Source organism: Idiotropiscis lumnitzeri, chromosome 20 (genome assembly GCF_059441095.1).
Source record: "Idiotropiscis lumnitzeri isolate Australia: NSW breed Sydney's pygmy pipehorse chromosome 20, RoL_Ilum_1.0, whole genome shotgun sequence".
Classification (NCBI taxonomy): Eukaryota; Metazoa; Chordata; class Actinopteri; order Syngnathiformes; family Syngnathidae; genus Idiotropiscis; species Idiotropiscis lumnitzeri.
The window spans coordinates 6006459-6020625 of record NC_142410.1 but is presented as its reverse complement, the minus strand read 5'-3'; the positions used below and the strand labels follow the sequence as shown (position 1 = coordinate 6020625).

The 14167-nt window shown below is 41.6% G+C and overlaps 2 protein-coding genes across 5 annotated transcripts in view; one reads left to right on the top strand and one right to left on the bottom strand.

Moving 5' to 3' along the window:
- Positions 1 to 14167, bottom strand: part of snx29 (sorting nexin 29) — a 153441-nt gene that overhangs the window by 12598 nt on the left and 126676 nt on the right. The window lies entirely within an intron of this gene.
- shisa9a (shisa family member 9a) overlaps positions 1 to 14167 on the top strand; it is a 30102-nt gene that overhangs the window by 12422 nt on the left and 3513 nt on the right. The window contains exon 3 of the mRNA XM_088284007.1: positions 9668 to 9925. Within this exon, the coding sequence (XP_088140133.1) occupies positions 9668 to 9925 (258 nt within the window). The remainder of the gene's footprint in view (positions 1 to 9667; positions 9926 to 14167) is intronic.

Here is a 14167-nt window from a genome sequence, read left to right as displayed (position 1 = left end):
ACACTGTTAGCTAACATGCTAGCGCTATAGCGCTACTTAGCTTTTATGCTTCATAATGCTTCGGACGGCGTTATAAATTAACCACTAGTGCACCGTGCTGTTTAACAACGCAAAACACTTGAGTACTATTCTCGTTTATGCTAGCTCAAAACACGAGACAATCAGTTAATTGCAATTTAGGATTCATTTGATTGATATGACATGCAAATAGTCAACGCTTGAATTTACTAATTAGCACAATGCTTTTGTTATCCACATGCGACTGCCGCTGCCTTTACTTGCCAGGCTGTGTGTGCGTGTCGGTCGGGGTTACGGTGAATAAGGGGAACTCTGGCTTGTGCCCCCCGTCTTTGTCTTCGGAGGTTGGGAAAAACCCCTCACAGCCGAGTTCCAACATCCGCACACCTGCCAAGCATTCAGTGTGAAGACCAGGTGCAGCAGACGAAAGCTTACAGACAAAAGCTTCACTTCAGCAGAGCCAGAGGAGCAGATTATAAAATACTGCAGTGGGATGGCTGCAGGTAATTAAATACTATCAGCATTCTGCCTTCAGTCTGTCTGCTTTGTTACTACAAAGATAGCTGGGTTAAATATGAAGCTGGGACAAAAGTGATTTTTTTTCGAGGAATAAAAAAAAATAAAATAAAAAGTGTTTTAATTGAATCACTCCAGCTCCAGACATTCAAATGCTGAAGTCGTTGAAATACCGGTAAAATGAGAGTCTTTCAAAAAACATGATATTTAATAATGGGATTGCTTTGGTACATGGGTAAGCAGTCACGAGACTAAAAGGCAAGATGATTAAAAGAACAGGGTCAGAACATACACGAGTCAACGGCATGACAGGAAATGCTGGAACATGACTAGAAGGTGCGACTAACGGAGTGAGGCCAAGTTAGCTACGTGAAGTAATTGTTTGTTTGTTTTTTTTAGTCTAGTTATTGGAGAGTTTCTAAATTATAACATCCCACCAAAAGGTGCCTAAAAATTGGTACATTATTTTTAACAAAAAAAAAAAAAAACTGTATTTTTTTTATCATGAAAACAAAACTATCATACATTTTAAATTTGACCAATAACGCCCCTTTCTGTTCTGCAATATGGACACGCCCCTTTGCTCCACCCCTATTTGGTGTGAGCTCACCAGAGAAACTAAATTAATCTAAATCACTGAAAGCACATCGCTGATAATGTCCTCTCTGAATATATAACGATAATCCTCTCCATGAGCAACTGGCGTGCTTATCTTATTTCTCTCATGCGATCCTGTTTTCCTTCCACAATGCATTTGCAAGACACATTTGCATCAATGTTCAAAATTCATTTGAAAACTACATTAACCACAAAACTGCTAAAAAAAAAAAAATTCTACCGTCGTCGCTTCACTAATGTCCTATGGCTGATGTGTCGAATAAGCAGACTCCGCCCACATTTTGGGCCGCGCAGACAGGAAATAAATAATTCAAATTGTTTGGAGTGGAGCAACAGGTGTGGTGGTGGCCATTGGGGATTTCGGTAGATTCCCGTCCATTTCAGGTCCTGTCCATAATCTGACACCATAGACGATTATGTCATCATGTTGCGTATATTTCCAAAAGTGCTAATAACATAAGTGTCAGTCAAGCAGTGAAAAAAAAAAAAAGGGGAATCTTTGTCCGACAGTGGTAAGTGGGTCACACCTGCTGACGTCTTGTCAGAGGTGCAGACACGCATCCTTTATCACGGCCCCCTTCCCACCTGCCACTCTTCGTCTGTGTCGCTTTGTCTCGAGCGAGATGTCGTCTTCGGTTGACGGAGCAGCAGCACTCCCGCTGCTGACTCATAACGTCGGACGGGGAAGCCCGTACGGACGACGAACCCATTAGGCGGAGGTACAAGCGAATGACAGCAAGCTGCGGCGTTAGCATCCTGTCAATCACAAATATTAACTCGGAGCAGCGCTTGTGGGAGGAGGCTAAGAAGAATGGTGAAGGAACAAAGATGCTTCACTGCTTTTTTTTTTTTAAGCAGAGCAATATTTCAAAGTTAATTAAGTCTTCTTTGAGTGAATGAGACAGAAGATCGTTGAGACACACAATAGTTGTGACGTCTTTCGTTGAGTGGTGCTCCATCATCGACCAATTGGCAGTCATTAGTGGAGCGGGGATTATTTTGCTGCGTTTGACCCTCTCGGAGGCTCTCTGAATGCTAAACGGCGTCACCTTAGATGGAGCTGAATGCATGAAATAATATCCGATGTGTCCGTCATTGCTTATTCACCAACGTGAGCGCATTCCACGGCTGATTAACGCTAAAATATGACGTCCGTTGATGATGTCATCTCAACACAAAATGACAGTCATTCCTCACTGCACCGTCTCGTCGTTTTCTTAGCATGTTTATTGCTTCGCCTGCCCTTCACAAGCGAGTTATTTTTCCGATCACTCACGCACGATAGATGCCATGAGTTTGATTCATTCTGCATTTAACGTGAGTGTGAAGTCAGTTGAAATGACATTATGATGCCGCTACAAATGGTTGCCCCATTTGTTGTCTGGCGATGGAGGGGGATTTAAAAAGTAAATAAAATATCTAAATAAATATAAATAAATATCCAAATAAATATCTAAATATAAATAAATATCTAAATATAAATAAATATATATATATAAATGAATATAAATAACTATAAATATATATATATATATATATATATATTGGCGTCTCAGAGGAAAGCATAAGTTCCTATCGCAACATTTTTCAACTGGATTTGTGATTTTTCTTTTTTTTCTTGCCTTAAACAGCTGTCAAGTTTTATAAATGTCAGGAAGTTTTCTTACTGTTGAGTCTGCTGCCGGGCTTAACAACGCCCTGTGAGACTCAAGTCAATTGATCATAGAAAACAATGGAGGCGGTACAATCGTAATCAATAGCATCTAAAAATGACAACGGCATGACATCTGAGTAGAAACGCAAAAAGGACGCACCCGAGGCCATTGTGCTTTGAAATGCTCAAGAAGGAACAATTAGGCCGCTTTTCCTCTATTATAATCTCGCCAAGCCGTTTCCCATGGTCGACTTTTCAATATTGCTTCTTCCTCATCTCAGTCCTGTGTGTTTAATGGCAGTCTCGGAGGGTGGCGTGGTTGATTAGCGAAAGCCTCGGTCGGTGTTGTTGGCTCCTTTAAAGCACATTTCCATGTATCGCTTTTGCATTTCCTTAAAATGGGAACACAGTGGCACGTTAATGAGTGAAGCCAAAGCTGGTGACATATGGTGACGATAATGAGACAAGCCGCGTTTCAACAAAATAGGGCTGCATATGAGGTGCAGAATCTGGCATGTTCCGAGGAACAGACAGTGTTGTCCAATGAATTTAAGAACAGCGGCCCTTGGGCTAAGCGGCATATCATGTATTATTCAGGGCCCTGTATCCTCAAGTTCTCAAGGCGTCGCGTCCGGGCACAAATGGAAGCGGGTGCCAATGACATGGCTTTCATATAAGAGGATCATTCTCAAAGTTCCATTTGGTTGCTCAAGTCATTTGTGTTTGTCGCACAACATTATCCATTCCTGCAATCCAGAGTTGTTGTGCCCAGTACCTTGACAAATAGCTATAAAGCTTCTAAGCTTTTGGGAGAAAATTGAACAAGATTTTGGAGTTTGTCTATGGGAATTTGGTTTGTTAGGTAACTGATGCCCCTATTCACTAAGCGTACGTACGCACCCATTTCCGCGGTTACAAACGGGCGGTTTGCGCAGTTGTGGGCATGAACACAGCTGAATACATTCAGCGCACAAGAGATGTGTAATCTTTGACACGACGGAAGCAGAAACCGTAAAGTATGCGTATAAGAAATTGCAATATATATATTAGTGCTGTCAAGCTATTACATTTCTGTAACTAATTGCAAAAAATATGTAATTAATTGCAATTTTTCAGTACTATTATTTGTGAAGTTTTTAACAGATATTTACTCGAATGATAACTCGTAATTAATACAAAATCACAAAGTGTATTTGAAATCAAAGACGGTTCTAATAGCTTTCTTTGATCCTTGAATACAAGCTAAATGGCATTTTTTGGAAACAATTCTCCAAACTTCTACAGAACATTTAGGTGTGAGCACCAAACTCCAGCAGTGTTGGTTTGCTAGGATGAGTGGTAACTTAAGTGGGGAGTTTTGTTCTGAGATGATGTGCTAAAAAAGATGTACGGCTAATATGGTGCAATATTCACAAAGTATGCAAATTATTTTTGAAATAAATCAAACTGAGTTAAAATATTTAATCGCGTGATTTTTAAAAATAAAATTAATCTTGAGTTATATATATATATATATATATATATATATATATATATATATATATATATATATTACTTCTAATGGCCTCATTCCAGCATCTTATCTTTATCACAGGGAATCAGAATCATTTTATTTACTCCAATAGCCATTAGCCACGTACGGAGTGTCTTATAGTGAGGCCTCTCTTTACTCTTCTGTGATCCTAAACGTCCTCATGCTGCGGAGGCGAGATATGGACAGAAAGGATGAGGACCACTAGAGCAACCAACAGAAAGATGCAACGCATCTGGTGTAGCGAACAGATAAACAGACAGCGGGCCAAATAAGAGCCACTTGACTCCGTGTCTCGCGGACTCTCACATAACCTGCTTACCGTTTAAGTGTGACTAAAGATCCTTATGAAGAGACACAGAGAAGGGACCCCACACACACACACACACACACACAACGCGCAGCATAAGGGCGTACACTGTGAACCTTGCAACCCGAATTCAACGATTTGGACTCGCTTTAGAGAAAGAAAAAAAAATGTACAAAAGCCTTTTCAAGGCACTATTTACAGTTTTTCATCGTCGGTGTAGACTTTTATGTCAACCTCAAAATATTCTGCTTAGCTGGATGACTCTGAAAATTGCTTTTTGACCAAAACTAGCACATTTCTTTTTTTTTTTGAGCTACAATAGGCCGCTAATATGTAAAGCAAAGCTGGAGGGGAGAGGAACGGACAAACTGACAACCCCAACAAACATAGGTTGCATAACAACGACTTTCTCAGTACAGTAGCGGCCAGCCTGCCTGCCTGCCTGTTGATATGTGGGCGTGGGTGACTGCACGACAATGCGAACTACTACACGAGGAAAAAAAAAAATATTGTTGCCATGACAAAAGAGAGGAGCCGAGAGATGAAGAGGCGCGAGTAATGACAGAGAAGCAGTTTTGCAGATAAAGAAAAGACGAGGGTTTATGCATTTGCAGAGTGCAGAAAAAGAGGGAATAATAGATGAGTCAGCTGCTTGCAATTTTTTTTCCAGCCCAGAATAAAAAATAAAAAAATAAATAAACGGAGGAATTACACTGTACCGCCAGTAGCGATGGAGCCTCGCCAAGTATGAGACAGGAGCCTCCTACATACACTGTATGTGATTTCTCTTTATGTCTCTGGAAGAATGTGGTTCTGTCGTTTCCTTTATATTCCTCGTACAGACAACACACACGTTGAAGGAATGCAAGTCTATTCATTTCTTCAACGGAATATCATGGAACCCCCAAGGTCAAACACAATCAGCTTTGGGACACAATAGAAATATAGTCACATGTTACAATGGAATTAGCATATATTGGTAGAACGAAGCCGTTTCGGGGCCCATCATGAAAGTGATTACATGTAGTGTCCATTTTTTGGTCAAATTCACGCCACAGGGTGTGGAAATGCTGCAGAATTTTCACTCAGCCCGTTTTGGGCGGGCTGTCCTGTGTAACGCATGAGAGCGACTGTTCTCCCTGCCCCATGTACTGCTGGGCAAGTGATGGGTGTATTTTTCATTACCATGACGACCAGGCGTGGCGCAAAGGGGATGGAATGAGGCAAGGAAGCAGCTTCTACTAGCGAAAGCGGATCCCGCAGTGTTGAAATAAAGTGAGCGTCACGTAAAGACTGTTTGCACTCGTAGAGTCAGCGATTTATCACCAATTATAATTGTCAGTTAGTGCACAGATGTTTGCACCACCACTCTTAATTTTCAACCTGTCGGCAACTTCACAGCGCAATCAAGTTTCGGTTCTCGCTAATGCTAATCTGTGTAGCCAACAAAACTCGATACGGGACTTTCTAATGTTTGCATTTGACTTAGTGGCTCAGACGGTGTCGTCCACTTGAGTGAGAGTAGATCTTCGCCCGGCCAATCAGGAAAGTCATGGTCAGAAAACTGCAGTGTCGTGGCAATTATCATGCAAATTAGTCTCATTGTATGTTTAAAATAATAAATCACATATTTAAACTTCCTCACTTCAAGTAAATCCCGGTGGATATTTATTTTCTTATCTAACCATATAGTCTTCATTTAATACGGAAACCATTTGGGGAAAAAAAACAAACTGCCATCCCACAAGCAGTCAGCACACCTCAGTAAACTTCCTTTCAGCCTGCTTCAAAGGATTATTTCCTGTATTTTCTTTGGGCTTATTGTGAGTTTTTCTAAAAGAACGACAGTTGAATATCTACCGGAAGAAAACATGAAAACCAAGCACAGTATCCCCCCCCACAATAGTCGAAGAGGAACACCAATAAATAAATAAATTAAAATGTTTTTTCTTCGACTGGTTCTATGTTGTTACATTTATACTTCCTGTTTTGTTTCCATTGACTAAATTGGACTCACGAAACTAATTTGCACGTTCTGTCACAGGTGCCCTGAATCTTTTCTTGCTGTTAATGAATATGAGCGCTAGCTGCATTCTAGCTAACTTGCTAGCTGCTATACAATTGTACGAGCATTTAGCTACTTCAGTGACAGTTATTGTTAAATCTTAAAAATGAAATCAAACGCAACTTATCTGAAGTTAACTGGGAGTTAGAGAATGTTTTGTTGTTTTTAACTTTTTTTTTTTAAACAAGGTAGCAAGGTGGTTCGCATCTCACCCCGGGAGGGCGGTTGTTGGGTTCAAATCTCAGATCTGGCTGTTCCGAATTTCACCAAGTATCATCCACTGACAAATTCACCAATGCCACCATTTAAAAAGTTCTCCCTTCGCCCATGCGGCAGTCGTCTAAAAGCTTTTGTAGAAATAAATTGTGACGCCAGCCGCTGTGGTTGAGTTAATACGTCTTTCCTCTTCCATTACCTCAAGAGACATTTTCACAAAGCTAAGGGCGCTGACATTTTAAAAAACTGTAAAAAAAAAAAAATAAAAAAATTTAACCATCAAATGATACTAAATTTGCCCGTTTGGGTCGTACCTCTTTGACGTTTCATGATATCCTCTTGCATTTTTTTGTCAGCCTCATTTTCAGACAGACACAGTTAGAGAAGCTAACACAATGAACATGACGGCTTTTTAAAAAAATTTTATAAGAATTAAACATCCACTTTATTTCACGCGCCGTAGGAGGCTGACTTCGTAATGCTTTTGTTAAATATATTTGTGTTTCTTATCAGCTCTACAGAGTGGAGCCCATTCGTTTGTGCTGCTGTATAATTTAAATTTGATCCAGGACACATTAAAGGCAAAAGGTCAGAGAATAAAAATAGGCATTATGTGATAACATGGTTCCAAATAAAATAGGAGATTATTAGGCCGCTCGCTGCGACATGCTGATTACTCATGGTAGGTATAACGGCAATCCGGACTGCTATGAACTCTGTGACCTGCTTAATGTTGGCTTCCTCTGGACCTTATGCAAATGAGTCCACTGCCACGAGGCACGCACCAACATTTCGGTTCAAAGCAAGCTAGCATTACAAGACAACGAGATGATGATATCAGGCGCTTGTTTTTTTTTTTTTTTTGCCATTTCATTCTCGTTTCCAGGCAGTTATTAAAATGGAAAAACAGTCCTCAGCCTGAATTTTGTATTTAATGGATAAAAATTTTTTTTCTCCAATATCTGGAAAACTACATCATTCACCAGTTGTCACATTTACCTTGCCAAAGCGGCTTTATATAAATAAAAAAAAAGAAAAAAGAAAAACACCAGTTCAATTCATTAGTCTGTGACTATTCAAACATAATCACACCGCTTTTCCATATTCATGGCCGATTTAGTATGTGGCCCATTTCTTTATAATTGAGTTTTGAAAGGCTTTGCAATTCTTTGCTGCCATTCCATTTATGTTCGCGGATTCAAATCAGTTGATGGCGGAGTGCCTGAAAATAAGGCCAAGTGAGGAGGTGCACTTGCGCATTGATAGGATATGGAATTCGAGTATGGTGCGCATCAGTCGGATGAAATCCATTTTGTGCAAAGAAAATGGGTTGGTGGCCGCTGTCCATTTTGGCCTCATGTGAAACGTAAAGGAGTTGCTTGACCGCATCAAGGCTGCCGTAAATGTTGAAGAATGAGAAATTCAATTAAATGCTTTTACAGAAGACCCTCGATCTCCCTTTCCAAAAAAAAAAAAATAACCCCCCCCGCTGGAACGTTCCAAATTGGCACACGTTCCTAGGAATAGTGTGTAAATGTTTGATCACATCCAGAAAAATCAAAGCTCGAAATTTCATTCACATAATTAGAGAAACTCCCAACACATTGTGGGCGACTGCGTGTGCGTGATTTGCACGTTCGCATGGCTCAAAAATGCATTGGCTTTAACAACAGATAAAAACGGCGGAGACGATCAATATTGTTGGCTTGCATGCCAGAAATGATCGCATCTCCTATTCATGTGCACAAAAGCAACTAAAAAAAATTAAATATATAAAAAAATTGTTCTTAGAATGTTCATTTTCATGCGTCATGACTCAGTGAACCTGACATACTGCAAAATTGCCGTTCTTACTTTATGCATCTTCGTAATCCCGCACTTGAATTGCTTTGTCTCTCTCTTTTTCTTGCTTCTAAAATTATCTCAGGATGCTCTTAACACAGTGTGGCTCAGAAATCAGCAACAGGACTTTGCAATTATCTGCCAGGCTTGGACAGCAGCAACAAAGCTGAAGTGAAAATTTCTCACATTACTTGTGACATTTGGTTGTTCTTAACAAGATTTTCCATCACTACAATCACCGCTTAGTGCACTTAATATTTGTAAAGTGTGTTCTATCGCCAACTTGGGCAACATCCCAGTAGAGTGTCTCAAGCTTTTGGCGTTACGCTGTTGCATAACTCAAGTGTGGAGGAAGACTGATCAATGACGAGCATGCTATGAGTTTCAAACTGACCAGTCATTTGGATAAACCTTTGCAAACTACTCAAACAACACGCCGTCTCAATTTAGGTTAAATTTGTGTATTTTGCGTCATATTTTCCTGACAGTTTCATCTAACATTTAAGCCAGGGGTATGCAAACTTTTTGATTGGTGGGCCACAATGGGTTAAAAAAATTGACAGTGGGGGCCGGACTAGGAGCAGATGGGTGGAGTGTTTTGGTAACCTCACCTCATCAGAGAAAAAAAATATACATTTAATTTTAAATGAAAGTGAACAAAAGCATGACAACAATATACATGTCTAAAATAAAAAATAAACAAGCGTTATTCATTTCATTTTTTCAAGTTCTACGGGCCAGATTAAAACGTTTAACGGGCCACTTGTGGCCCCTGGGCCGTAGTTTGCCCACACCTGATTTAAGCTAACATTTAAAACTCATCCACTGCCATTGACGTGTATAGACGCCCAAAAGTACATTCATTTTTTTTTTTATTGTGTGTGTCTTTGTCCGCAGAGAGTGCTCCGATCAACAACAACGTGGGGCCGGTGTCAAATGTCGTCCAACAGCACCCGTATCCTGCCCTCAGCCAGTTGGCTCATGTGTACGAACATCAGCAGCAGCAGCAACAGCAGCAGCAGCAACAACAACAACAGCAACAGCAACAGCAGCAGCAGCAGCAGCAGCAGCAACAGCAGCTACAGCAGCTACAGCAACTCCAATTGCAGCAGCAAAACAAGGACTTCAACAAATACGCCTCCCTGAAGGCTGTGGGTGAGTGCCAATCATCGTAACACCTTTTAAGATTTTTTTTTGTAATTATTCAAAGATCATTGCACTGCAAGATGTTTGCTCGGAGAAAGGAGCATCACTGTCACACTCAATCCCTGGTTGGCAATCCTTTATATAACAAATCACAGCTGTTGTCTAAAATAAAAAAATTAAAAAAAATAAATAAATAAATAAATAAATTGCAGGTGTTATCTGATGGTTACACTCAAGTTTCCAGACCCCGGATGGGTCAGATGTGGGTGCGCGGGAACAAGACGTAGCAGATTTGCGCGCAGATTTGACAGATGTTATTGATCGTGGCACCAAAGCTGACACGCTGTAAAACAGAAAGCGGCTGTTTATCAAGCTGTGTGACAGCTTTGCACGTGCCACCAAATTCACGGGACTCGCATAGCAATTTTTCGCTGATTTGAATGCTGTTTGCCCGCCGCGTGTCGTTGGCCGAGGCGCCGTTGTGTCACATCCTGATTTGTCGGTTTGAAAGCTTGTTGGGCACATTCAGCTCACACGCAAAATATCTATCAGGATTTTGATGACATGCGAGTAAGATAGATGGCGCATTTCCACACACCTGTCAAGGTTATCTTTGATTGTTTATGCTGAGAAGGATTTTACTATTTATACGGGAATGGCTCCAACTGTGTTTGCTTGGAGAAAATTGTTTCGCTACCAATAAAGACTGTCATTTCTTTTTTTTTTATTTTCCCTGATGCAGTATAAAAAAAAAAAAAGAAAAGCAATCAACAATGACCAAATATTCCAACATGTGAGATTAAAGTCCAGTAAAAAACTTCAACTAAAGTGGATTCATTCAGACAGCAAAAGTCTTTTATCCTGTTTTAGATTCGGATCTTCTCTCATCGTCACCCTTTCCTGACTTTCCTCACCTTCCTACGATTGCTGCGTCTCGCACCCCCCCCCCCCACTCGTCTTTTTTCCCCGCTCTCATCCTCTCACCTGCTTTGACCACCTTACAGCCTATTCTTATTCTAATCACTCACTTAACTCTAAAGTGAGGCAGTGGCATTAAGAGGCCTTTGCCTTTGTTCCATTTGAAATAATGACAATGCGGCATGTGACATCGCTGCAAACGGGCTGGATTTTGCCAGAGTCACTCGATTTGAGTTTATTCAACAAAATGGCCTCAGATTTGCTCAGAGAATTTCCGTTGACAATCGATAGCTCGTCGACATAAAACAAAGATAAAAATTCTTGCTATAACTGTGTAATAAATGCACACTCGATAAATGTGATCAACATAAAGGCTCCAACAGACTCAGCAATATTCAAAACCGCATCCGCCGGGGCAACCTGACCCTCCCCACAGACAAAAAAGACTTGCAACCCGAAACATGAAAAATAAAATACCTACATTATAATGATGCTGTTATCAAGACAAATACATCAAACGCTGCTGTAATTGATTATGCGTAACATATGTGATCACTTTCATCCCATCTGTAGTCTCACACAGGTGGGCTGTCGGCAATCAAACATAGGAGGAAATAAATGAATAAATAAATACGGCAACACCGCTTCATTCCGGAAGGTTTATTTGGGAACAACGACAGATTACTGCCAGGCACAACCAACAACAAGCCCCCCCCCCCTTAAAAAGGCTCTCTTGTCCCTTGTGTAACTACAAGCTAGTTTTCTTTAATGTTGTCACTTTGATTTCCTCTCACCTTTCCCAACTGCCCTCAACCAGCCACCCACCCTCTCCCTCCCCTTCTCCCTGCCATCTCCAATCCACCGCTGAGCCCCCTTCAATCCATCATGATCCCTATCACTGCTTGAAGAATCATCAGGCACCTCATCTCCAGCCTCTCCTCCTTATTGTGGTCCATATCGCTTTCGACGCCCGTCTACCATCAGCTGAGTTACAATTGCTTGACAGAGTTCTGCTTGACAACTGGAATTCAGAGATGTTCCTGTGGAGCGACCTGGAAGCTAGAAATCTGCAGAAGCTCGGCAGAACAAGCAGGGGGATCGGTTGAGCTAATCTTGAGCAAAACGACTGACTCTTCTTTACCTCGGTAATAGTAGTCAATGCTTGTTCTCTCTTGATGAAATACATCAATGTCTAAGATCAACACCCCCCCACACAACACTACAAACCCCTTTAATTGCTTCTGTCACTTTGCCAATCATACAGCTGATAAGCAGCACTCTTGTCAATCAATAGCCATCTCACTTCCTCCCCCTGCGCATCCGCATAAGGCCGCTCCATCGAATCACACGCGCGCACAAAACTAACTAATAAAAGGGAGCTGAATGTGGTGCGCTTGATGGAGTAAGCTGTCGCCGCTGCAAGTACAACTCACCAATTATGCATTGTCAAATCCTCACGCGTCTGATCGAACAGATGCCTACTCGTACTTGGAATGCAAAATCCGATGTTTTTTTTTTTAAGCATAATCCATTGAGCAAAGCGACAGTAATTAAAAATATAGGCGTTTGTTTATTCCAGATGCACTGCAACTCTCCTTGGCGTGTTACTAATGAAAATAGGATTAACATACTGTCACAAACAGAAGACCGCTTTTTTTTTTCTCCTCTCCAGATATAATGACCACTAATGCTTCCCGTGGGGCTAATTACTAGAGTACAAGAAAACCATCGCTATTCCATGGCCTAAGCCAGATATTCAAAAGGACAACACATCTTCCTTAATGAGGGAAACAGTTGAGACGGCCCCTCAGTTTTACCGTCCCGACGTCTGGCGTTTCGATTCTACAAACTAGCTTGCGCAGCAGCACAAGAATATGTCACACAAAGCCATTTATAATATAGAGCAAGGGTGGGAAAACTTTTTGATTGGTGGGCCACAATGGGTTCTAAAATTTGACAGAGGGGCCGGACCAGCAGCAGATGGATGGAGTGTTTTGGTAACCTTACCTCATCGGAGAAAAAAAAATACACTAAATTTTAAATGAAAATGAACAAAAGCATTACAACAGAATTTATGTCTTTGACACACCACAGTATTTAGAAAATACAACATGAAAAAGGTTTATTCATTTAATTTTTTTCAAGTTTGGCGGGCCGTATTAAAACACTTAACGGGCCGCATGTGGCCCCCGGGCCGTAGATTGCCCACACCTGACAGAGTTTACTTCTACTAGTGAGACCGTGTCGCCTTTTTTCCCCCGACATTTAGCTGGATGATCATTTTGGGAATTGGCCATGAAAAAGGGGGCTGTTTATCACGGGTTGCAGCTTTAATTTTTCATATCGACACCGATGGCCACAGGGGTCCCCCCCGCGACCCCTCCCCGAATGCATATTGTTTGAGTCTCAGCACGACGCTGGCCTTTCATGGACAGAGGCATGCGGAGCCCACTGTGCGTAACAGCGACATATTCTGTTTCCTGTCACGTACGCCGCTGGATGTGCGCACCGTTGCGCTGACTGGCGCCCAATTGATTCACCTGTCGCCTGAGCAAGTTCGATCCCCCCGCGGGCAGCCATTCGAGCAGCGTCTCAGCGGGTGAGACGCTGCCCTCCCGCGTTTCCTGAATCTCACCCGCTAACCTCACCATCGCTTCGCAGGCCCCCTCGCTTGTCTCTCTCCTGCTCTCACTGTGATAAAGGAGATTTATAGCCGCTATAGTCGAGAAAACTCGCTGAGTGTGTTAACTTTATCTCCAAGGGTACAGAGGCAACAAGGGCAGAAGAGGAATGACCGGCCTGAGAACATGGATACGACAGAAAACATTTCATACTGATAAGACACACAAGCTCAGCGACGGTGACTGACAGAGAGGAGTAAACGTGGAGCATTAAAGCCAAAAGCCGTAAACGGAACTTCATAATACCGAGACAGACATAATCCTCATTTGGATCAGCACCAAACTTTTATGCCTTTGCGCCTCCTGTATTTTCCCGATTTTCCTCATGAAGACTCATGCATTATTTACTGGCAAAAAATTAAGAGTGAAAACGCCCTCTCTTGGATTGTTAATAAAAGTGAACTTCTGCAGCTTTTATCTGGAGATAAATTAAAATATAAAAGCCAACTGGTTGCCGCACCACTCAGTTTACAGAGCTCTGCTGCTACAGTAGTAACTTAACCCAAAAGTCTGAATTGCACTTTAATACATCTCTAATGCAATATAGTAAAACCCTAATTACATTTCCAATTTTTGCCCTTAAACCAAGTGTGGGCAAACTACGGCCCGGGGGCCACATGCGGCCCGTTAGACATTTTAATCTGGCCCGCTG